This window comes from Leptodactylus fuscus, chromosome 6 (assembly GCF_031893055.1).
Source record: "Leptodactylus fuscus isolate aLepFus1 chromosome 6, aLepFus1.hap2, whole genome shotgun sequence".
In the NCBI taxonomy this organism is placed as follows: Eukaryota; Metazoa; Chordata; class Amphibia; order Anura; family Leptodactylidae; genus Leptodactylus; species Leptodactylus fuscus.
The window spans coordinates 8,737,273-8,764,080 of NC_134270.1; the positions used below are offsets into that span (position 1 = coordinate 8,737,273).

General features: G+C 45.9%; 1 protein-coding gene across 4 annotated transcripts in view; it reads left to right on the plus strand.

The window, feature by feature from the left end:
* The window catches only part of RPTOR (regulatory associated protein of MTOR complex 1), a 207,657-nt gene that overhangs the window by 53,208 nt on the left and 127,641 nt on the right, over window positions 1-26,808 (plus strand). For all 4 annotated transcript variants that reach the window (XM_075279295.1, XM_075279297.1, XM_075279296.1 and 1 more), the window contains exons 2-3: window positions 345-447; window positions 17,629-17,711. In XM_075279295.1, the coding sequence (XP_075135396.1) occupies window positions 345-447; window positions 17,629-17,711 (186 nt within the window). The remainder of the gene's footprint in view (window positions 1-344; window positions 448-17,628; window positions 17,712-26,808) is intronic.

Below are 26,808 nucleotides of genomic sequence, written 5' to 3' on the forward strand. Positions count from 1 at the left end.
TGGTGAAGATCGGTCCAGTTGTTTGGTCGCGCATAAAGAACAGACAGACTTATAGTATAGAGAGATAACCGATTTGGATTCTTAAATTGGATAGTCTTAACACCTAGAATTTGATAGAAAGATTTTTCTCATTGGTGAATATCTACTTATTCTGAGGCGCTAGCAAAGTAAATGATACAGTTGTGACCTGCCACTAACCAGTGGGAAATTTTTGTCACATTTCATTGACCTTCAACCAGATTGCAGTAGGTTGACAGTACATGACCATGTTCCCAGTTGTGACTTATCATTGAGTTGTGACTTTTTAATTTACTTTTTTTTTTTTTTTTTTTTTTTTTTTTTAGATGAAAACGGTCAGTGTGGCCCTTGTGTTGTGTCTCAATGTTGGTGTGGACCCACCAGATGTTGTGAAGACTACCCCGTGTGCCCGTCTTGAATGCTGGATCGGTAAGTACCAGTTATTCATGGGTAAAGTGATCATATGATGTACAAATTGTCAACCTATTATCTCGCAGATAATCTGCTTTTCGTCAGTAGGAACCTTTTATTATATTTATTTATAATTATTATTATTATTATTATTTTTTCTTGACTTCCGAAGAAATTTTCCAACCAATGTTGGATTAGGATATGACATAGATTGTTTGGTTGGATATAAAGAGGACCTTTCACCACCTCCAACAAATCTGGTTCTTTGCATCATTTATTAGGTGCCCCTCCACTGATTTTGACACACTTGGAGTCATATCTGAAGCCCCCCCATTGCTGTTACTATTGGTGCCTGATGTTCCATTCAGGGCGCCACTGATAACATTTCTGCTATTTCCACCAAATATTGTATTATTGCCCCAGTCTTTGTTTATACAGAAGTTGTTCTGGGTTGGACCAATTAGAACCTTTAGAACAGTTCTGTTAAGATGTTTTGTTTTTCCGTTGAAGATGGCGGACGTCTCTTTTACGATGATGGAAGAACCCCTCCATTACTCGCGATTTTTATTAGTCGCTGTGTTACGTAACGCTATGACGGTCTCCGGCGTACATTATTTAGCGTGGAGATATAATAGGCGAAGATCACAGGTCTCTGATTTTTCGCAATTTCTTTTGCCTGCGAAAGGTTAGTCCGTAATGAGCCAAATCCGTTATTTCTGTAAATTTGTGGATTCTACGACGCAGGCTGATTTATCAAACAGGACACCGGCCCGACACTGACAAATTAGCCGCGTCTGATAATGCAGAATTTTGGGCTGTTTATCCCTGTGGTGATTTTCTCTTTACATAGATCAGTGTCACCGCTGTATTGTGGCGTTATTTTCCCCGCCATTTATCTTGCTTTAACCAGTAACGAAATAAATGAGTAAAGAACAGCTGAATCTCTGACAGGTGTAATAAGATCTCGCCGCCGTCACACAGTAAGCCGTCCTCCTCTGCAAGCTGCCAAACGCAACGTGTTCCTGCTATAAACCTACCATTAGCACCATCATTCTACCTGAGACCCTAGTACATTATTCATAGAGCGTATAAGGCAGGGCCATCCCTTTAAGATCCAGACGTCTTGCTGACTCATAGTGGCAGCCATTTTCAACACCTCATCTTCAGTGCGCATGCGCTGGATTTTATGGCGCAAGCGCAACCAAGTCAGGTTTGCAGGTGCTGGAGAACCAGAGATGAGTTGGAGGAGACTCTTGAGGCTTCTCTTTAGAGCTATTTGGGACACTAAACCCCTGTTTCTTAAGGGCCTATGGGTGGTATAGTGTCCCAGATTGACCAGACAGGTTCCCCTTTAAAGGGGCTACAGGGACTAAATTTTCACATATTTACTGGCAGGCTTCTTGCAGTGCTAGAATATCAACTCTCGGTCATGTGATCCAAGTCAATCTACTTCACTTGTATTATGGTGTCAGGCTTTACTATTATAATCTATTCTGCAGCCCCTGTAGTCCAGGTGTCTACAGGAGGCGTCTGTGATGGTTTCAATTATGTCTACGTGAGTAAGTCACAGCCGGGACACATGACATAAAGCACTGGAAGAACCCTGTGGGAAATCTGTAAAATTTACTGTCTGATAGCCGCTTTAAATGCAGTACCGTATGCAGCCTATAGACAGGTGTGGCGCTGTTTCTGCAAAAATAAGATTCTTTATAATCTTAGACAAGTTCCTTAGTTATACTGGTTGTATTGGCTTTCCTTATTTGGTATTTAAAGGGATCCTATCATTGGATACCCCTTTTTTTTCTCCCTAACATGTAGGCTATTCTCCTCCTACTTTTAGATGTTTTCTCCGCGCCGCCGTTCGGTAGAAATCCAGGTTTTCTTCGGTATGCAAATGAGTTCTCTGGCAGCACTGGGGGCGGTCCCCTGCGCTCAAACAGCACTTCTTCTGGCTCCCTGCGTCTTCTTCCGTCCTGGGTTTCAATTTTCTAGGCCTCGGGCAGAGCCGATTGCGCATGACCGCAGCCACAAGAAAATGGCCGCTTACTCAGTAAGCTGGTGTAAGTGGTCATTTTCTTGTGGCCGCTTACATAGCTTACTGAATAAGTGGCCATTTTTCTTGTGGCCGCTGGCATGCGCAGTCGGCTCTGCCCGAGGCCTAGAAGATTGAAACCCAGGACGGAAGAAGATGCAGGGAGAGGATGTTCCAGAAGATGTAGGCGTCGCTGGAGATTTCTCTCGCAGCATTGGGCCCGCCCCCAGTGCTGCGAGAGAACTCATTTGCATACCAAAGAAAACCCGGATTTCTACCGAACGGTGGTGCGGAGAAGACATCTAAAGGTAGGAGAAGAATAGACTTTCTTAAGGCTATTCCTACGTGTTAGTCATAGAATATATCACTTAACCCTTTGCTGTTTATTATATCTAAATTTTGCAGCCTATTTACTATCTTACTATTTAATATCTTATGGCAGAATCAACAGAGACTTGTGACAGTAGAATCGTGACTGGGGATGTGGTACTCTGCGGTGTCGACGGCGGGGCCCGGTGTATTATAATGGATTCCCCCCCCCACCCCCGCCAGGCTTATGCAATTAGCATTGTAGGAGTCTATGTGCAACATGTTGTCTAAATCTGTTATCCTGACACATGGGACCGTCGGAATCCAGATGGGTATTGTAGGTAATGATTTCCATTTATATCGCGTCACCCACTCTCGGAATGACAGGTGTCTCTCCCCCCTTTACGCTTTATGGTCAGACATTATTCACTAGCGGGAAGTAAATACAATCCATTTTAGCAGTGATATTTTCTTGCAGTCAAGTGGGCAAAAATAGTATTTTTTATTTTTATCGGATGGGGGGAGATTAGGCATCGAGGTCTCTCCAGTCGGCTGAAGGCGTGCGCTGACGTGCAGCGTTCACATTATACATAATGGACATCATGCCGGCAGGTTAAAGGGATTTCGGTTTCAAAGCACAACTTATGGAGCGCTGCTGAAAATGAGGCGCGTAAATCCGTCTCCCGAGGAGAGAAACATGCCCGTCACGCCGCGTTCTGCTTTTCTTGTTATTTTTTCACGCAGGGCAAGCATTTTTTTTTTTTTTTTTTTTTTTTCAGGAGCGCCCAATGATAAAAATAAATGGCTTATTATAGCGTATTAACGGCAGATTTCTTTCCTTTTTATGAATGGCTGTGACGTGCCCGTTTTTTTCCCCCTTTCCCGGTGATAATGGCAGCCTGCGGGATTACAGCGACCAGGTTTTAGTTTCATGTGTTTGGTGGCCTTGTCTAAAGCGGTTGCGAGTTACTGACACTAGATTCACACCAGAGGACCTGAATAACAGACAAACTACGGGGCCCGACAGACCCCATTCATTATAATTAGAGATGAGCGAGTAATGTTCGGATCAGCCGATCCGAACAGCACGCTCGCATAGAAATGAATGGACGTAGCCGGCACGTGGGGGGTTAAGTGGCCGGCCGCCGTCAAAGCGGAAGCACCAGGTGCATCCATTCATTTCTGTGGAGCGTGCTGTTCGGATCGGCTGATCCCAACAGTACTCGCTCATCTCTAATTATAATGGGGTAAGTCCGGTGCTGTTTTTAACTGAAAGGGGCTCTATCATTGGCTTTTTGTAATTTGAGCTAAACATATGCCTTCCTGCTAGTCGCTTTTGAAAAGACCCCCCCACCCCCACCTCCAGTTTTAATGATATGCCGTTAAAACGTATATGCAAATCAGTCCTGCCGTGCACCCTGGGCGTTCCGTGCACCCTCCATGTCATAGCTTGTTCACGCCCTCCTCTCTTGCTTCTTCTCTGTAAGACCTCCTCCTCCTTGCGATTCGCCGTCTCCAAGTGTCTTTATTCTGGGCGGTTTCAATTGAAATCTCGCGCTTGCGCAGTAGCGTCCTCTCTGGAGCGCTACTGTGCACGCTCCCAAACTACATGCTCAGTATGCTCAGTTCCTCTGAGAACTACGCAAGCGTACTGCACATGCACAGTACAGTCGCACAGTTCTCTACACAAAAATGGAGTAGCGCTGTGGAGGGAGCTCTACTGCGCATGCACAATATTTCGATCGAAACTGCTAGGAATAAAGACACTTGGAGGCGGTGAATCGCAAGGAGGAGGAGGTCTTAAAGAGAAGAAACAAGCTATGACGTGGGGGGTGCACGGAATGCCCAGGGTGCACGGTAGGACTGATTTGCATATACATTTTAACGGTAATTCATTAACATTTGGAGGTCTCTTCAAAAACGATTAGCAGGACCTGAATAGCCTTTTTAAAGACTATTCAGGCATAGGTTTATCTCAAATTACGAAATTTCAATGATAGAGCCCCTTGAAGACACCAGATGATAAAGTCACCCTCACCAGACTTCATCTGCCTAATGGAGACTGTGGCTCAGCTGTGACTGTAGCCTTATATATTGTCAAGTCCCGGGCACGCAACTCTCTCTATTCGACGGATGTGTTGCGGATACTTCTTTGATCTTACCAGTGAAGAGCCCTCGAGACACTCACCTGGCCAGACTCATTACAAATCTATTGCCCAAACATTCCTTTGGTGTCAGCTATCTATTCCAACTTCCAATCTATTCTGTGTGTAAGTGCACTCTTGGATGAGGAAATACAATATATTGTCAGCTCGATCCCAGTATATGTTCCACTGTCCACCGACCCCACTGAAATCGTCTGGTTTGGATGGCTGAGATATATTTGTGAATGACTTAAAGGGATATTCCCATCTTGAGACTGCTGCATTTTTATTGCACATTTTTCTGCAAAATAGGACGTGATGGTGACAATAATGGATACCCGACAGATGCCATTGGGGTTCGTTGTTATCCTTAGACAAATCTAGGTTATTTTTTAGTCCTTTCTACTGTTCCTGCAATGGACCAGAAGAGCGTATAGTACAGTGCGAGTGTTAAAGAACCCTTAAAGGGATTCTATCGTTAGAATCCTTGTTTTTTAGTACTTTTTAAAGAAAGGCTATTCTTCCCCTACCTTTAGAGTTCTTTTCCACGCCGCCGTTCCGGTGTTATTCCCGGTTTTCTCCATATGCAAATGAGTCTCCAGACATCACAGGGGAGGTTCCCCTGTGCTCAAACAGCACAGGGGGCGTCCCCTATGCTGTCTGAAGACTCTCCAGCGATGCCCTTCCTCTTTTACAACCGCGCATCTCCGCTGCGTCCTTTTGTCTTCTTCTTCCAGCGAGACTGCGTTCGCTCATGTAGCAGCTACATAAAAATGGCTCTGCCATTGGACAGATCTGACTGTGCATGTCGTGTCGGCCATTTTTCTGTGGTGGCTACATGAGCGTACTGCGCATGCGCAGTACGCTCGTGTAGTTCTACGGAATACAGAGCATACTGAGTATGCTCAGTATCTCTGTAACGGCATTCAACGCACAAGTGATGGTGGTACAGAGCTGCTGAGTATGCTCTGTACTCCATAAAACTGCAATGGAAGAGTCGACTGTGCATGTTTTGTTGGCCATTTTTCTGTGGCCAATACACGAGTGAATGCAGTCACACCGGATGAAGATGACAGGAGGAAGTGGCGGAGAGGCGCGGCTGTAGAAGAGGAAGGGTGTTGTTGGAGAGTCTTCAAGCAGCACAAGGGATGGCGGCGCAGTGAAGAATTCTAAGGGTAAGTTCACACTGCGTTTTTTGGTCTGGATTTTGACGCAAAATCCGCGTTAAAATCCGGCTCAGTATACCGCCTCACATTTGAAATCAAATGGGTTCCTTTGGGAACAAACCGCTCGCGAAAAAAAAAGCAACATGCCCTTTCTTGAGGCAGATTCCGCTGCTGATTTAGCCGTGAACATCCGCCTCGTGACACTCCCTCCGGAGTAGGCCCATTCATTTGGGCCTAATTCGTAGCGGAATGACGCAACTGGATGCCACTGTATGCATTGCACTGGCATTTAGTCACGGCTAGCCATTTTTTGGCCTCAACATCAATATCCGGACCAAAAAACCCTGTATGAACCTACCCTAAAGGAATGTCCGACGTACTAGTACTGAAAAAAGGGATTCTAATGATAGAATCCCTTTTAAATACCATAACCCATGGACAAATGTGGTATGAAAGATGACGTGTTTCTAATCTTGAAAAAGATATTAAAAAAAAAATGCCCCTTTAAGAGATCGTCCTTTGGTTGACATACTCTTTTATGTAGGCAATCCTTTATCTTGTCTTAACAATGAGACACAGCCGCCTGCTGGATTGTAAAATAATCCGGCTCCCTTGACATCCCCTAGAACCTTGGACACGACAGTACCTATTAGGAGTCTTTCTACCCTACCTTCGTCTTCCGTCCTAGTAGAGGCACCAAATGGTTAACACCATATTCACCTATCACCGCCTGCACAAGGCTGATGTAAGCCCCTAATCCTCCTCTCACGAGGACTCAACGGGCCGTGCAGATCTGGGATGGATCTTTGTGAATTGTAATGAAGCAGCGCTCATTAGGATCTTCTTATTAATGGTTTGTCACAAAGTTCACACTAATGCTTTCCAGGAAGAGGTGGGTTCTTAATAACCCTGTAGTCATTTTAATTAGTTGCTTTTTGCTTGTGTCCCCCCCCCCCCACCCAAAAGATGAATACAGAATTCAGATGAGATTTTCTCTATAGATCGTGTTCGTATTGCTCAGTCACTGTCTACATGCTGCAGAATCTGTTCCTTAACTTGTAGCCAGGAGTGTAAGATGAGGTTATAATGGATCTCTCAGTGGAGTTCTCTTTGTATGATTGGGTCCTATCTTCAGATTTTCATCACCATTTGCTCTAGACAAGACATCAATCATTCACATTGGTGACTTGTACGGCATCTAGTCTGAAACAACTTTGGATATGGCCTCGACTTGCACAGAAGATCGTCTACTTGACTTGCACGGAAGATCGTCTACTTGACTTGCACGGAAGATCGTCTACTTGCACGGAAGATGGTCTACTTGACTTGCACGGAAGATGGTCTACTTGACTTGCACGGAAGATCGTCTACTTGACTTGCACGGAAGATCGTCTACTTGACTTGCACGGAAGATCGTCTACTTGACTTGCACGGAAGATCGTCTACTTGACTTGCACGGAAGATCGTCTACTTGACTTGCACGGAAGATCGTCTACTTGACTTGCACGGAAGATCGTCTACTTGACTTGCATAGTATTAAAGGAATCGACTTGCGGTCACCTAACTGTTGATTTATCCCTAAATGATGAACTTTGATTTTTCAAATGCTCAAGGGTTAACAGGGGTGCCCATTCGGATAGATTTGTAAGTAAAGATTAGATTGGTTAAGAACATAAAATAATTCCTGTCCGCCAATCCTTTGCTGCTGCTGTTCTGACAATTACTTGGTCCCGCCGGTCTCTAGTTCTTGGCCCCATCTCGACATGCTTTAAAAATGCTTGCTCAGCCAATTACTGGTTGAAGGAGGTCACTGCTGCCCAAGTGATTGACCGAACAGGCATTTCCTGTATCTTGAGATGGGACCAAGATGTAGAGATCAGTCGAGACGTGCTAAGTAGAAGGGACCAAGATGTGGAGACCAACTGTGACCCACTAAGTAGATGGAACCAGGATGTAGAGATTAACTAGGACCTGCTAAGTAGACGGGACCTCGAAGCAGAAACCAACTGGGATCTGCTAAGTAGATGAGAACAGAAAGCCAAAACCAACTGGGATGGGACTAGAGAGAAGAGCTCAACTGGGACCTGCTAAGTACATTGTACCATAAATAAGAGGTCAAATGAGACCTGCTAAGTACATTGGACCAAGATGTTGCGACCAACTGTGACCCACTAAGTAGATGGAACCAGGAAGTAGAGATTAACTGGGACCTATCAAGTAGACTGGATCTGCTACGTAGATGGGAACAGGAAGCCAAAACCAAATGACACCCTCTAAATAGATGGGACTAGAGAGAAGAGCTCAACTGGGACCTGCTAAGTAGATGGGACCAGAAAGAAGAGGCCACCTGGTACCCACTAAACATTGGATTGTCAGCAGTGGGGAGATTGGTGAGGTAAATAATAAGACTATTTAGAAATAATGTGTATAATATATATATTATCCCAAAGGACATACCCTTTAAAAATGAATTCCTTTTTTTCCCTCCAGGACCTAGTTTCATGCATACAACTTAAAATTTTCCCCTATACTATTGGGCGCCCAATGAATCACTCTGATATATACACTTTTTCCCTTGGGTTCTCGTATTTTGTCATATAACACAAAGCCATGTTCAGTGATTGATCGATCCCCCTCCCCTTTATACTCCGCCACTGGAATCTTATTTTCTTTGAGGGCTTCATCACGAGTGACATCTGTAGTAGCAGCGAATACGTTACCCGGCACCAAATGAATAGACGTTCTCTCCAGATATGAAGGGCGCCTGCTTCTTGCGCACTCCCAATTGGAAATTTATTAATGGAAGACAAGGCAACCCATAAAGGGTATCCGTCGTTCTCTAGCACCTTGTAAGAAATTTACGACGACTTCTCTTGATGTTTATAGCCCAGAGAACACTTCGCGTGCGGAAGTAAGAACCTTTTTCCCTTTGTGATTTAGATGATTAAATGGCTAATTTAATTTGCCAGGATTCGGTAGGACAGGGGGAGCAGACATTCAGGAGGAGGATTAAGTCGCCTGTAATGGCTGTGATTTCCAGCTCATTAAACCGAGAAACGATCGCTCCACCGGTAAATTGAGAGACAAGACAGGGGAATGGAACGTGGTAAATTCCAAGTGACACAAAATACTTCACAATTTCCTGTCCTCTCAGCTTCAATTTGATCAGTTGCTTCAGGACTCTCTCGAAATCTTGGAACCTTGAGCTTCTAAAATCTGGATCTTATGGGTATCATCGTGTTGGATATCCAGTTGAGAAATGTAATTTTCTGCGCTCCTGGCTGTTTTTATAAGGCATTAATGTCGGATCGGTTGGGCTCCGTCTACCGTATAGCAGTTGCTATAGCGTCCGGCGCCTGGAGGCAGCCGGATCGGCTGGTCGGTGTGGGATCCAAGCATCAGACCTCTACCGATCAGACTCTTGTTTGCAGCAGGAGCTACAGGGCAAGATATAACTTGGAATTTTATTCTTTTAAGTCCATGCTCTATGCTTAGGAGTCAAGTGGGCGGTGCTAACCAGTGATAGTCATCCATGTACGCTCATTCCTATTAATGACTAGGATCACCCATTGGACTTCTGAGTAAGGAAAGGACAGGGACTGTGATGGAACATGAATACGCCTCATAGTCTATACAGACACACAAAGGTTTCAAGACATTTCCCAGTCTTATCAGTTGATGACCTATCCTTAGGTCATTCATTGAAGATTGGTTGGGATTCGACCCTCGGGAACTCCTATTGTTTTGGAGAGACCAAAAAAAACAAGCACTATGACACACAGTATATGGTGGCTGTGCTTGGTATCGTAGCTCAGCCCCAATCACTTTAAAGGGATCCCATCATTGGATACCCTTTTTTCTGACTAATATTTAGGAATAGCCTTAAGAAAGGCTATTCTTCTTCGTGCTGCCATTCGGTAGAAGTCCGGGTTTTCTTCAGTATGCAAATGAGTTCTCTCGCAGCACTGGAGGCGGTCCCCAGCGCTCAAACAGCACTGGGAGCATCCCAAATGCTGCGATAGAACTCTCCAGCGATGCCTCCATCTTCTTCTGGAATGCCCTCTCCCTGTATCTTCTTCCGTCCTGGGTTTCAATCTTTTAAGCCTCGGGCAGAGCTGACTGCGCATGCCCGCAGCCTCAAGAAAAATGGCCGCTTACTTAGTAAGCTGTGTAAGCGGCCACAAGAAAATGGTGAGCTGTGTATAGGCCAAGTGACAGATGAACATCGCGTTTCAAGGCCTGTGAAATGGAAACAGAGGTCAAAGAGCACGGTTACAGCTTCAAATAGCTGATCTGTGGGGATCCTGGGTGTCGGATCCCGCTGATTGTCAGTGAGTGACCTATCCACAGCACAGGTCATCAACTGATAATGCCTGGAAACCCCCTTTAATAGTTTGTAGAATATCTGCAAATACAAATTGTGATTGTATTTCATTCCATTGTGCTAATGATGATAATGTTTGAGATGGCGAAGTAACACATGACCGCAAGATCTGACTACGCACAAGAACCGTATGACCGCAAGATCTGACTACGCACAAGAACCGCATGACCGCAAGATCTGACTACGCACAGGGACCGTCTGACCACAAGATCTGACTACACACAGGGCCGTATGACCGCAAGATCTGACTACAGGGTGTGCTTGTAGTCTGTAGCTACTTCATTTAATTCAAGCTCTATTGGACAGTGGGAAAAAGATGGTTGACTTGAGTAAATGTTATATAATACAACTTCTATGAGACAACCCCTCAAAAAAATTGTCCGTCTTTTTGTATCTGTTTTCTTCTCTCCCCCTTCATTCTGAACGTGCACAGAGAAGAGAAACTGACACAAACTGGTTGCCATCCGTTGGTAATCTGTGTGTCCGCCATTCCATAGACCTCAGTGTAAAAAAAAAGCAGCTGTGTCGCTGTCTGTCGTGTGTTTTTTGTTTTTTGTTTTTGGAAGAAGCAAAAATGCTGCAAGTCTGACATTTGCCTCCGTCAAAGAGAGCGGCTACATGGCGCAAATGCTCCAAACGCGCATCGGCCGGTGATAATAAAAAGCCGTTGAAATCAACGTCCCATTCCAATAAGTTATGAGCTTTAGACGGATCACAGAAACCGATTCATGCCGAGACAACAACGCAGATGTGAACCCAAAGAAACTGGCCGGAATGCATAATGTAACAAGGAACTGAAGGCAGATTAAAGTGGCGTCGTCATAATAATAAAATGTTTAAAATTCTTAAATGAAATCAATAGTAATTATAAGACTGGGTTCACATCTCCGACATAGTCTCCATTGCGAATTCCAGTTATTGTTATAGTCAATGGGGAGTGCTGGTGTCTGCATTTAAACGCTGTTACAACAGGCGATCTGAAACGATGGAAAGCCCAGCACAGATGTGACCCTAACGTAAGGCAGGAAAGCCAAGCAAAATGGGTCATTACAGGTCTTCCCCCAGTTTTTATACAGTCTTGAATGGAAATGATGGCGACTAGAGATGAGCGAGTAGTGAAATATTCGAGATTTGATATTCGTTTTGAGTAGAGCCTCAATATTCGACTACTCGATCGAATATTGAATCCCATTACAGTCTATGGGAAAAAATGCTCGTTTCAGGGGAAACCACTATTTGACTAAAGGAGAGTCACCAAGTCCACGAGTAGCAGGAGGAGAGTGTTTAGGAGGAGCGCTGTGCAGTTAAAGCGCACGGACCCCATAGACCATAACGGGTCCATGTGCTTTAACTGCACAGTGCTTGTAGTTGCGCTGATATTCCGTTCTTGGGGGGTCCTCCTGCGGACTTCTTCCAGACGGGAGGCAAGCGCTAATGTGAACTTACTCGTCCTGCAGAACCAGCATTGATTGGCCGAATGCTATACAGTGTACAGCATTCGTCCAATCAACGCTGGTTCTGCCGGAGGCTTGTCTGTGACGAGGCGGAGTCTAAGATTAGACCACAGCAGTCTCCATTTTGGTCCGATCTTAGACTCTGCTTCGTCACAGACCAGCCTCCGGCAGAACCAGTGTTGATTGGCCGAATGCTGTACATTGTATAGCATTCAGCCAATCAACGCTGGTCAATGCATTCCTATGAAAAAAAGTCAGCTCGCTCATATTGCAAGCTGCCAGCTCTCCCGACTAGCAAAGACGAGCCGGCCGCAGAACCAGCGATGATTGGCCGAATGCTATTCACTGTATAGCATTCGGCCAATCAACGCTGATTCTGAATCGAATCTTTACTGCGAATAGGAGTAGTATTCGAACAAGTATGAGTATTTAGAATACCGTAGTATTCTATCGTATACCTACTCGCTCAAATACTACTCGCTCATCTCTAACGGCGACCAATCCATTGATAATTGACAACCCCGTATGCAGGCTCTTGTGTCACTTGAGCCGAGCCATGTTCCAAGGGTCTGATATTGGCATAGAGGGAAGCCACCTATAGGGCGGCACTAGAGAGACCGTTTTCTCGCTCGTGGCGGCGAGTTATTTTGCATATTTTCCCAGAAAGCATTGCACTTACAACTCTCCCCCTCTCCTTTCATACTTTCTAAGAGCCTCTTAACAATTTCTTTCAAGACTATGTTTTACGGATTTCCATTATACGTAGAGGATTGATTTTTAGGGGTCACACTCCTTTATATATATACAGAGTAATGGATGGCTGTTGTGCTTGCACAAAGGCAAGTATTTCACGAAGGGGAAGCGGTTATTAATTCTGGATGTGTTCTGTCGATGAAACCATCTGTATGTAGCACGGTTTCTGCTCCTTCTCTAGATAGATGGCGGAGGATTTCGACAAGCAGCATAACCGGGCCTAAAGGCCACCTGGAAAATGCTTGTTACATTATGATAGGTCTCTGATCACTTTAGCTCGGAGCAGCTTGCAGTATATGAGCGAAAAGAAAAGGTTTTTTTTTTCCTCCGGTGCTGTGGAGCAGCGTACGAGACGTGAGTTTTTTCTCCGAGTGAGCGAACGCGTAATTTGATGAATTTATTTCTCAACCTCTTGATGGCCCTTAAGTGAATCAGCGGTAGTAGGTTGCAAGCGTTAAGCTACTTTTGGGTCCTACGGGCAACTGAGACCTTTGAGACCGTCAATAATGTGACTTTTGGAATAAGTTCAAGAGTCTACACTTGGCAGAATGAAGTCACGGGGTTAAATATGGATAACGCTTAGGGGGAGGATGGTCGTTAGGTAAAAATGAATCATTTACCCTAAGGGTGAGTTCACACGGAGTAAACGCGCCACGCAATGTGGCGCGTTTACGGGGCGTGTACGCCGCGTTTTTTAGCGTTGCGCGCAAACGCCACGTTAACGCCGCGTACACGCGGCGTTAACGCGGCGTTTGCGCGCAACGCTAAAAAACGCGGCGTACACGCCCCGTAAACGCGCCGCATTGCGTGGCGCGTTTACTCCGTGTGAACTCACCCTAAAAACACTTACATTTGGCTCACTTTCGTAGGATTATGCCTTTTAGTATTCATTGGTGGATCCCTGCAGTGTAAGGTTATACCCCAGTTATTGTTGGGGTGCAGATGGGTAGACCGAAGGGGTTATATGATGCATAGACCTTACCGTGGTGGCACCAAGATCTAGTCTGTATCCCAGTTATTGTTGGGGTGCAGATGGGTAGACCGAAGGAGTTATATGATGCATAGACCTTACCGTGGTGGCACCAAGATCTAGTTTGTACCCCAGTTATTGTTGGCGTGCAGATGGGTAGACCAAAGGAGTTACATGATGCATAGACCTTAATGTGGTGGCACCAAGATCTAGTCTGTACCCCAGTTATTGTTGGCGTGCAGATGGGTAGACCAAAGGAGTTACATGATGCATAGACCTTACCGTGGTGGCACCAAGATCTAGTTTGCACCCCAGTTATTGTTGGCGTGCAGATGGGTAGACCAAAGGAGTTACATGATGCATAGACCTTAATGTGGTGGCACCAAGATCTAGTCTGTATCCCAGTTATTGTTGGGATGCAGATGGGTAGACCAAAGGAGTTACATGATGCATAGACCTTACCGTGGTGGCACCAAGATCTAGTCTGTGGCTGGTAGGGTTCGGCAGAAAAAAAAGAGGCAATACTTGCCCATGTCTGGTCCTCCGTCCTGGTGTTGGATCCTCTTTTTTCCATTCTGTGTCAGTATTACTTGTATTAGAAGAGAATGCAGCTCAGGTGACTGCTGTTGGCCGTCACTGGTCACACTAATGACATTTTGGGTGCCGGTGACGTATTAGCAGTGACCTCACCAGTACCCAGTTTATACTGACTGCCAGATTGGAGAAGGAATTTTTCCCCCTAAAATAGGGCAATTGGAATGAGCCTCCCCTGGATCAACACTGTAGGGGATTGTAGAGTTATAGGTTGGACTTGATGGACTGATGTCTTCATCCAACCTCATCTACTATGTAACCCAATTTGTCACCACTTAGCCTAGTGTTTGCCCTTAATGCTCATCAGAGCCAATTCACTTTCAAACCAGGTAGTGCAGCATAGAATGGGATAAGGTATCCCATGCTGGAACACCGGGGGATGGTGAACATTTGTGGGGTTTTTTTTTTTCTCCCTTTCTTACTTTAGCCCACCCCCAACATCACAAAGACTAACCCAACAATCCCTCTTGTTTTTTATCCAGTTTGGGAAACCCTGTTAATTTTCCCACAACGGTAGACCTATTTCCTCCAGGAAACCTACTGATATCCAGAATGAAGCCATTAAGATCTGAACGCACAACTTTTCGATAGTATGTGCTTTCCCCAGCCAAGAAAAACGTTCACAAGGATGGCCGCCATCTTTCTCCAAAAGTGGAAAGAATACCTATAAACGTATGGCTAACTCTCCAAGCCAGGAGACCTTACAAAGATCAGGATCAATGGCTTCCCTTTCTTCCTAGCTTAAAACCTTGTCTGGAAGGATGATGGTCTAGATTTGTCTCCTGACCAAGACCCATTGGACGTTCTGCAGCACCGAAATGGAACTAAGAATAGGTCAGAGCGGTGGCGTACCGTTGTGATCGCGCCATGATTATTAGGGTTTACTACTACTAGTCATCAAATGATGTCCTATCTATATGTCATCACTTTTACATGTACGTGGTCAGACGTTGTTGGGTGTTGTCTGTAGGACCACCAACTGTAGTGGCCTACTGTACCCCGTCTTCTCCCGGATATAGGAGGAATGTGAAATCTCTCCCATCTGCCGTGATACCAACTAACCCCACTTGTTTCATGGCAACTTATACTTGCAAATTAAAATGTAATTAGGCTAATTGTTCTCTCAATATCTCCACTAGGAGCGCTTTACTTTATTAACATTCCCGTCATCCTTCCAGCCAGCACTTGGCCTTGTTCTTCTGTAAGACGTTCTGCTCAAATATTCAGATCTGCGCTGACTGATAGTCCAATGGTTTTTCTGGCCGACTTTTTTTTGCACGGCGCTCAAAAAGACTCGCACGACACGCCTTCCTACATCAACCTCAAGACTAGGGTTCGCTCTACTTTCTTTACAGTTTTCCATCCAAAAAAATTAACGCGTTGGTGTGATGTAAAGAGTTAACAGACCAGAGGAACGGTCATACTAGAAATAAGGCCTTAATCTCATCTGTCCTCTGGACGGTCCCTTACTGCCAATTGTCCTGGACTCTCTGCAGTGAAGGCTCCCCAACCACCTGGGTCTTAAGTGGTAGCGCTAGTGATCTCCTGGGTCGGTGCTAGAACTTGAGGGGTGCTCAATGCAGAGAGTCCAGGACACTTCAATGTTAGGAATACCTGGAAAAGGTTAAAGGGGTTATCTGGGACTCTTCGTTGCTTAGTGAGTACAGTGCCACACATGGTAGAAGGATTGGGTTGGGTATTGCAGCTCAGCCCTGTTCTTCTGAAGCGACTGAACTGAATCTTAGTCATGTTACCAGTGGATGAAGATAAAGTAGCGCTCAATATCATAGTCCTGAACAATCCCTTTAAAGGTGTTCTCCCATTAAGACACTTATCCTTTGGATACGAATTAAGGCTAATTTCACACAATGGTCCATAGCTGGTCCATGGCGAATCATCACCGATGGCACATGGATGGACTCCATGTTCCACTTGTCTCTCCATGGATCCATTTACTTCATCTAGTGATCCTGGGCCAAGAAATGGATAAGTATTGGGCATAGCCTGAGTTTTGTCCCAGGCTCAGTGATGCATACACAGGGCCATAGACCTGAACGGGACAGTGCGCTAGTCGTGAAAAAACTTGACAAAACACCCGGTCATGTGCATTGAGTCTAACTGTGTGATCACCGGAGTCCAACTGCAGGGATTAGGGGAATGTAGGTCCCAATGTAAATGGGTCAGTGCACGGCCACCACTTCTACGGGACACGCAACACAGTAAGTGAATGGAGCGGAGGTCGAGTATGTGTATCACGGCTTTGTTTCCATGGGGCACTTGGGGATGCAGGATGAAGGTTAACAAAGACAAAACCCCTTTAAGGTTGTTTTGGCTTGGGGGTTGTACAATCTAGACACAATCCTATGGACACTGCCAATTGGAAATCTTACTGAGCTACAGACAAGAGGGATCACTGGATAAGTAAGTCAAAAAGAAGCTGGGATATGGTGGATGGTTCAAGGTATATGTTTAGTTTTCTGGCTTAGCCCTATGATGGGTTGCTCTTCAATGAAACTGCATTGACCTGGTTGGCATTAAAGGGATTCTACCATTGAAATCGAATTCTTTGTCGGTCACATGTAGGAATAGCGTTAAGAAAAGCTATTCTTCTCCTACCTTTAGATGTTTTCTCCGCACCACCGTTCCGTAGAAATCCGGGTTTTCCGCCGGTATGCAAATGAGTTCTCTCGCAGCACTGGGGGCGGTCCCTAGTGCTCAAACAGCACTGTGGGCGTCCCCAATGCTGTGAGAGAACTCTCCAGTGCCGCCTCCATCTTCTTCAGGATTGACCTCTTCACGCGTCTTCTTCCGGCGCTGGGGGTCAAACTTCTAGGCCTTGGGCAGAGCCGACTGCACAGGCCACAAGAAAATGGCCGCTTACTTACTGTGTAAAACCGGGATTTCTACGGAACGGCGGCGCGGAGTACACATCTAAAGGTAGGAGAAGAGTAGCCTTTCTTAAGGTTATTCCTACGTGTGACCGATTTAAAAAAATTCAATTTTAATGGTAGAATCCCTTTAATATAGCCATAGAGCTTTGGCCCGCATCCATGTGTCGTCTGTGTTTTCCGTGGACTGTATCAGTATAATACATGGGCCTAGCCTAATGGGACTTGATTCATTATTTAGGGCCATGTGGGACCATTGAAATGAATAGGTTCATATGTTGCCCCTTATTACGGGTCGGCAACAACCGATAACACCCCGACCAGAAATGTGGCCTTAGTCTGTAGTCGTCCATGGTCGGTATCGGTCACTTCCCCTCCACCCTATCGAGCCGTTCTTCCCCGTCTTTCTCTCCCGTTTCCCATGCAGGATTGGATGTATTTTCCAAGTCGGTCCTTGCGGTGTTTGCGAATGAGAATTTTCATTTGTTGTGTTTTATTTCTGCAGATCCTCTGGCTATGGGTCCCCAGAAAGCATTGGAAACCATCGGGGCCAACCTGCAGAAGCAATACGAAAACTGGCAGCCACGGGTGAGTTTGCAGCTTTATTAAAGCATCCTCCAAGGTGTTTCTGTCTCTAAGGAAATTGCAAGACCAAAAGGGTTAATCTGTAGAAGTAATAAGTCTCCAGTTTGCTTATATCTTGTGGAACCCAAGAGCTTGGCCCAAAGGCACGGACCTTCCTAAAGTTGGATCCCTAATGTATTTGTAACACCCATGTCTTTGGTCACAGGAGGTATTTGCATCAGGTCTGGGGCCAGTTTTATGGAAACCAGTAGTCAAGGGGGGCAAAAACCACGATATAAGACAACTTTTATTATTGCAAAATTCTATAAACTGTGCATGAAATATCTTCACGCTCTTAACTCTTCTTGGTAGTGAAGGAGTTAATACTTTAAGGATGCGACCACATGGATAAATACGCTGCATTTTTTTTGTTCAGAAACGAGAACAAATGAAGAAAATCTGCCGTATTTTATATGTCGCTGCAGTATTTTCACCTGTTGTAATGCACAGGGTGGACCGTGCGGGAAATCTGCAGCACAGTCCAGAGATCTCCCTGCAGGATCATCCGTTCATGTCTGGGGCTGACATTGTGCACGTGAGGATGCGCAGTGAGGGGCCGTATAATGCACATGGCAGAGTATTTCCCCGACAATGGCTTTACTAACATAGCAGGGATGCTGCAGTGAATCCGGTCATCCCGGGTGGCGTTTTGCAATGTAGGTAACATGCATGCATATGGCGTTGTACATTCTGCTGATAGATTTACAGGCATGTGATTTCCTCTTAACTTCCAGCTCTGTTGCATATAGGGGAGAGTTTGTCAACACACGATCAAGATGACCGTCATCTGCAGCTCTCACATGACGACTTGGGCAGTCCCGAATGCTGAAGTGTAATACTCCGCTGCACAACCCTTCTACTCTATCTAACCTGGAGAATGCTGCAGCCATCATTCAGAGCAGAAGGCGGGGCTTGTGGAGGGCACTTCAGTGTCGGAACCGCCCAGGTAGCACTTGTGGGAGACACGTCCAGATTAAAAGTCTTCTGGTTGGGCTACTACTATGTTTGCACAGTGGTTTTAACCCTTTAGAGGTGCCTATTAGAGATGAGCGAGTACTAATCGAAACTCCCGTTTCGAATAGCACGCAACCATAGGAATGAATGGACGCAGCCGGCATGCAGGGGGTTAAGCTGCTGGCAAAGTCTGCGTGCCGGCCGCTTCCATTCATTCCTATGGGTGCGGCCATTTTGAGTAGTACTTGCTCATCTCTAGTGCCGATATACCCAATCGGATGACTGCGGTCCCCTCCCGTTCCCCATACACGTGCAGGTTTCTTTCAGCTAAGTGTGCATGTGCTGTGGACAGGGAGAAAGTCACGGCTAGACATCACATCAATCGTTGAATTTCATCCCGCCCGACACAGTTAGGGTTAGTCTGGAGGCCCCCATATACATTCGGGTAGGCGCGACATGACTTTATCTATGTGCATGCCAGGCCTGAGGACACACAATGTCTGTACGAGGAGGGTGGGGGTCCATCTGTCAGAGCTGGCATTCAAGGCATCTTTTTGGCAGACGCGATCAGATTGGCGCACACTTGGAAGGTGCGGAGTTTGGGAGAGAGATGAATCAGTCATTCGGACAGGACATCACAAGACTGTAGCTGGCAGCGGCTCGCCCCTGTCCTGCGTGATGAAGGTACTTTAGAGGCAATTAGAGGCGGCTGCCAAGCGCTGCATGGCCGGCTTAGCAGGGCGGTGTTCTCGAATTCATCAAGTGCGGCTGATGCTGTCGGCATTGTGTGCGCTCCATCTCTTCTCATACAGAACACGTATTGTCTGAGGGCGGGGGCCCGGCTACTCTAAAGGAATATTCCTGAACACGCCGTAGAGGTCCAGGTCCTAAATATGGGATTTGTTCTTATTGTCCTGTCTATGGGGGTGCTGCTGCTGCTGCGGGGATTATAAAGGCACTGACCTGTCTGCTTCATACACATAAAGGAACGGACTGGTAGATTAACCCCATAGTGGCCAACCTGGGAGTCAGACACTTATGTCCTACCCAAAAGATAGGGGCTAAGTATTGTCAATGAGGAAAACCCCTTTAACACAATGCTAAAAGTGGAGACTCACTTTAGGGTAAATTCTAACATGGTCACATGACTATACTGTATAGCATCCGCAAGCACCCGCTAAAGTCAACTTCATCTTTGCAAAGGTTGGAACCCATACAGACCAGCTGTTAAAATAAATAAGACCGCCAAGGCCCCTCCTTGTAGCGATGTCGTCATGTTTATTGGTCACGTGGTACAGAAGCAGCCAAGTCCTGTTCAGTTGAATGAGGCTGAGCCACTATGTACGGCGCTGTAAATTATATTCTGTAAAACACTGATACTAATGCTGTGGCCTCCTCAACCAGCTGATCAGCGGAGGACCCACCGATCACATACTTATGACCTATCCCGTTATCAATATACAAGTCCTAGAAAACCTTTTTAACTAGATGGTGCTTAAAGGGAAGGTCAGAAATAACACGGTTGCTTTCTTCCAAAAACGGTGCCAGACCTGTTAACAAGTTGTTTGTGGCATTGCAGGTCAGCCTTGTTCTCGGAAATAAACAGAACTGCAATATCAGACCTCACCTATGGATAGCAGTGGAGCTCTTTGTGCAAAAAAAAAAAGTGTCCCATGTTTTCTTAATCCTTTACTGTCCCTGTAAAGAGGTCGTCCGGGATCGTACAATGAAATGCAGCAAATTAGGGCTAGGAAATAAGAATACATTCCTACTTGCCAGAATCTTCTCCTCCTCTCCTGCGCTGATTCGGCTATCACTGCGAATGCCTTATCGGTTTTCAGAGCTGCGGCAGTGGTGACATCACGTCTATGTGACCAAAGCGTGATGTCATTGCTGCATCTGCCAGGAGCGCAAAGGTAACGGTAACCGCCAGGTCTGTTATTATAGATATCACATGGTAAGTGAGGGCGCCATTGTAGATTTTGCATTAGGGCTCAGTATACAAACCAAGCGGGCGTTGGTGATGGCCAGGATCGGAGGAGAAGATTTGGGTAAGTTTCATTTATTTTCTAGCCCTCCGCTGTTGCATTCATTTAATTTTATGCTCCCGGACACTCCCTTTAAGACCTTACTGCTTATGATTTGACTACTGAATGATTTGGTTCTTAGCTGCAATACCACATACCGTCTATGGACAAAAGTGGCGCTGTTTCAGGAAATTAGGGCAACCCCACAGACCAAAAAAAAAAAAAAAAAAGTGAGTCCACCATTGTTACAGGTTACAGATAAGCCCCAGCCCCGATCCTGGTTCCCCATTAACTAGGGAATACTCCGGAGCTGTCGTTCCGTCATCCTTTAATAGGAATCTCCAAGCGCCGACTCTGCAGGTGCCCAGCGAGCCCGTGACCCCGCTTTGAGAACACACCAAGGATCGGTTCTGCACGGCTCAGTGTGTACGAGCCCCAGGACTCGACTGGAGTCTTTTTGATCGTCGCTTTCACATATTATTTAATTGCTCCTCCAGATCCTTTTATCGGAGTGCGGCTGAGAATCCCGCCCAGGGCAAGGAGCGGGTTAAGCAGAGAGTCCAGTTCTTCCGCGCGTCTGATCGCTCAGGAAGGGGCATCATTATAAAGCAAGGCACGTACGTGTTTATTGCACTCCACGGCGCTCTCAAGTTTTTTTTTTCTTTCCTTTTTTTTTTTTTTTCTGCAGTAATAAACTGAAGTTGATGTGCCATCCGCAATAAAACAATGCACGCCGTATGGAGATTTCCCAGATTGCTTTCATGTAAATGCTTTAAACAAGGCTATCGGGCCGCCTGCCGTGGAGGAGACTCCAGGATTGTATGGTGAGGGGGGTTGATCATGTTTGGCCGGGTGGTTGCGCTCGGCGCCGCGAGCCTTGCGGTTTTTTATGTCTGCAGGGCATTGTGAGATGTTGCTTAGCAATGCACATAGATCCATATTGCCATTCACTAGTTATATCGCAGGCTCTTTGAACCCGGGAACACAGATGGGAAAGTCTCAGGAGATTGTGGACATGGGGGACGAGTGGATTACCCGACTGTGGGCAGGTGGAGGGAGATTTAAAGGGACTCAAGGTATTTAATCGATTGCAGGTGTAGTGTTAAGACCATGTAAGGCTGAGTTCACACAGAGTTTTTTGGTCAGGATTTGAGGCTGTATCCTCCTCAAAATCCTGACCAAGAAGACGGCTCCCATTGAAATCAATGGGAGCTGGTCAGTTCTTTTTACCCCGAGCTGGTCTGTTCCGGCTCTCGGAAAAAGAAGCGACATGCTCATTCTTTCAGGCGGATTCGCCCCGCAATTCGGTCTGAAGACACTCCCCTCCTCCCGACCAGGCCCGTTTATTTGGGCCTAATCCGGAGCGGAGTGCGTGACTGCATCGGCATCCATCGCAGCTACCGTGTTTTGGACTGGAACCTGAGGCGGCCTCAGGTTCCGGTCCAAAAACTCTGTGTGACTCCGTACTGCACAACGGTCAGATGTGTGACCTCATCTGACCTCACCTGGCAAGTAATTTGTGCACCTGAAGAAGAACTTATGGAGCTCGAAACGTGATGTGCAGTATGTCCAATAAAGGTCATATATTTTATTCACCTCATCGACACTCCAATCTGGACCAGAGAGCGCAGACGTCCATCTCCAGCCTCTTTCCTTCCATTACCGTCTGGTCCTCGGTGACCAGTCTGTGGATTCTGCAGCCACCTCAACCTCTAGGCTTCCATTGGTGGTGCGACTCCTTCACAACACCTGAAGGTGAGGGACCAACTGGTCCATTTCTCTGTACATTTTTATTTCCAACATCCATTGCAAACTCATCTACACTATAAGCAGGCTCAGGGTTCTCCCCCTTTTTTCTGCAGAGCTAATTGTAAACTTGACCCTCCAGGAGCTTAGACTGTGAGGATGATGTCACTAATGATCCTGGAAGCTGCACCAACTGCTGCTGATCAAAGGGGTGAAGTTAATGGGGGAATAGGAACCTTCTTGGGGGAGAATAGGGAACAAAGGGCGGTATGTGAGAAAGGGTGGGCTATAGGGATCACATTGACATTTAGAGGTGGGTTCCTAACACCACTTGGACCCTACAGAGCCATAATTTTGATATCGACATAAGACCAGGGTCAACTCGCCGGTATGAGCCTCCGCCTAACCTCGGCATAGCTCTTCGCTTCCTGGTCCCCTTTGATTTGGTGACTCGGGGGATTTAAGCCAGCTACATGGAGATTTGTGAATCTGTAATGAAAATCTAATCTGTAGCCCCGGATAGAGCGAGGCCCGTTGTCTTATGAGCTGTGGGTTTGCCGTTCCACTCGCTGTAAATTAATGGCTGAACAGTCCTTACAGCCAGGATTGTCATTCCGCCGGTGCAGTGCGGTGCGACGGGCCGAGGAGGGTCTGTAATTGTGGATTTACTAACTAGGGTTGGAGTCATAAGGCTTTGTATCGATTTTGCAGTTTTTAGTTTTCAGTATATTTTTCCCATTTATCTCCACTTCTATTTCCAATCTGTCTGAGGCTTTCCCCGACCCTTCAGATGTATTTCATCTTGGCGTGTAGCTTAATAAAGTTGTGATACTGCGGGGAAAGAAGGAAATAAAATCGTGTAAGATATGGGAAAGCAAATCCCCTACCTGGTCCTTACTTTTCGTTATTTGTCTCAGCCAATCCTCAGGTTGCCAAACTCACATCCAGTAGCCATCTGTGTTTCTCCACATCTTGCCCTGTGTTCCTCTGCCCAGCTGGTCCTTTGTGCAGTTGACCTCTAACCCTGCTGATCTCTTGGGCCACTGCCCATTCTATCCTTTGTTTCTTTGCCAAGCTTACTCAACCCAACCTGTCCTCTTACTCTTACCGATATTTTGTGCTACTACCCAACCAAACTGTCCAAGTAACCTCTTACCTCACTGATTTCTTGCTCCTCTCCTTAGCCTACGCTAAGTCCCCCTGCCCAGCTGATCCTTTGCCAACCTACTGATCTTTCACCTTTACCAATTTTACTCCTCCTCTCTTTGCCCGGCTAACCTCTTACCCGACCAATGCCTTGTTTTTCTGTCTAACTGACCTCTTACGCAACTGATTTCTTGCCCCCCTTGTTCATCCTACCCCGTGTCCCTCTGCCAAGCAGATCTCTTACCCAAACATTTTTATTTTTTTTATTTTTTTTACCTCTACTCATTTTTCCCTTGTCTCTATGTCCAGCTAACCTATTACCCAACCAAACTCTTGCTCTTCTCCCTAAATGACTTCCACTCTCTAGCCGACCCCTTGCTTCACCAACCTCCTGTGGCTCTGCGCAGTTGACCCCTAAGAGCCCTTAGGTTCCGCGTGAACACATTCCCCTAGGTTCTGTGGGCTTCGCGTGAACACATTCCATCACGAATGCCGATGCAGTGCACTGGCATCCCGTCACGGCTTTCCGCTCCGGATAAGGCCCAATTGAATGGGCCTGGTCCAGAGGCTGGTGTCGCAAGGCGGACGCCGCGGCTGAATCAGGGGCAGCTCGCCTCGCTCAAGTGGGAACAAACCCCTCGCAGAAAAGGAAATGACCGGCTCCCATTGATTTCAATTATATGATATTACCAGGCCTGATAAGTCATACAATTCAGAGCTCTTTTTATGTAAACCTCTCCGCAGTAGGAGACTATTGTGTCTTCTGCTCTTACCTTCTTCTCCTTGGCCGCGTGTTTCTTTCTTAATTTCTTTTTCAATTACATTGTTTATTCTCTCTCGTTACAAAGAACATGTTTTTTTTTTTTCTTCGTTTTCCTTTACAAAGACTTCATTAGGATCCTGAACATTGTGAAATGCGTTCAGCCCCGGGGTATTCTCGGCTTTTACTGTAACGCTATTAACCATTTGCGCCCTGCACGCGGCTCCCACCAGTGTTTTCTTGTGGTTACAGCTGCTTGTACAGGGAATGACATACTGTAAATGAGCGTTTGTAGCCAGCGGCTCCCAAGACCTGGTCGCTGCTGTCATCCCATAACTCAGACCTTGGCGCTCGCTCTCTACGACGCAGCGTATACTGATTAAATTTGCATGAACTGACTCCATTGCAATCTTCTGCTCTTATTTATTTATTTGATCGCTTATTTTATTTCTTGACCTTTTCCAGAAGGCTTGTTTATGCTGCTGCCAGCACATTATGGCGGTGGAAATGGATCATGGGTCTACTGAGAAAGGGTCAGGCAGATGGAAGGGAATTATGTCACACTTTGGGATCTGTTCCTCAAACAATTGGTCTCCATCATGGACTTGTAGAACAATGGTAAATTTAATCAAAAATGAACAAATGAACAAAATAATAATTTTAGCTGACTTCTATCTGGAACAAAACCTGCCTTGTTTTAGATTTTGATCCCATAGTTGAAGGTACAATATATTTGGACCGCGATCTACTGGGTAAGAAGTATTCAAATGAAACCTCCTTGGCGAAAAAAATTAGCGCAGATCTTCACCCCAACAAGAACCTTTGGTTCCTGGTCTTTCCACTTGGTGAAAAAGAGGAACTTGCTCTAGCACTACCCTTTAGAAGGTAGTTCCCTATAGATCAATGCCTGGTTTTGAGAAAACCTAATAGCATAATCTGGAGTTATGGCCAAGCCAAAATAACTCCTCCAAGAGGAAGAGAGACCGGTCCGCAGAAAGACGTTTCATGGTTGTTGCCTCTTACCAGTGCTGAGCAGGGTACTGGCTGGGTGGGTGAGAGGTCTTAAGACGTAGGTCAGAAGGGATTCTATGTCTCATTAAGGAGACAGCCCTTCTGACCCATTCCAATTTACTTTTAGATTTCTCAAAGTCCCTGTACACCTGACATCTCCTAAATGAGACACTGTACCCCTTCTAACCCACTTCATAGACCTGTCACCCCTTCTGACCCACGTTTTTGACCACTCACAAAGCCGGCCAGTGGCGACAATAACCTTGAAACACCTGTCTGCGGGTTGGACCCTCTTCCTTTTGGAGATGATATTCAGGCTTGACCTTTATACCCAGATTACTCTAATACGTTTTTTGAGACATTACATTGATCTATAGGGAGCTACTTTCCAAAAGGTCCAAAAATCAAGTTCTTCTTTTCCACCAATGAAGTCTTATTTACATATTCTTCACCCTTCAGCCCCATTGTCATTATTCGATGAGGTTGTCCTAGACCTAAACATTCTTACAAAACGTCTTCATCCCCATTAGAGGATTCTTTGATAACTGGTGTTATATAGTAGTGGCTTGTGCACATTTGACATTGGAATCTTCTTGAATTGTTTCCTGTTTCCGTGAAAGGTCATTTTGACTGGTGATCAACATTTGGTCTTCCCGACTTGGGTATTGAACTGGTGTGAACTTTTTGTTCTCACCTCCAAGATTTACTGCTGAATAGGGAGTTGTCCAGAACTGTGATGTCATAACCATCGGACAAATGGCCATGCTGCAGCTCAGTCCCATTCAAATGCTCAGGAGGTTTTGTTGCAGGGGCAATGAGAGTAATCCTCCCTTGATGGTAGTCAAAGTTTTCAGCATTTTTAATATGCAGAGGCTTTCATTCCATGTAGATCACTAAACCATAAGGGCAGAGTTCTGAATATCAAGTCGAGAATTTTTCATGCGTTTCGCGACTGTCAGGAAATGCAAGTAAAATGTTAAACAAGCAGCGATATAATTATTTCATCCAGGACCCCGTGGTGTAGACGTGATATTTAGCCTATGGCAGTTGACAATGCAGTCATCGTTGCGGCCAATTAGGTCGATGACACGCAACGGTTTTGTTTACCCGCATTTAAGGTTTACAAGACACTTTTCAAGTGCACAATGTGCCGTGCCGGGACCATGAACTGTGCATAAGAATCACAGTCCGTGCCGGCCGGAGGTAATGGGCAGCATCGAAATGAAAGAGTGAGACCTTCAGACTGAAGTCAAGACGTGCAAGGTGTTTATTACATCAACAGCGGAGACCAACGACCTGGAAAACTGTCATGTTATCGCGGAAAAGTCGTCCTATTTCTTATGTTTTCTAGTCTTGAGCCATACATCAAGCCTGATCTGGAATAACATGGCGGCGCTTGCTTCTTCAGGTCAAATTG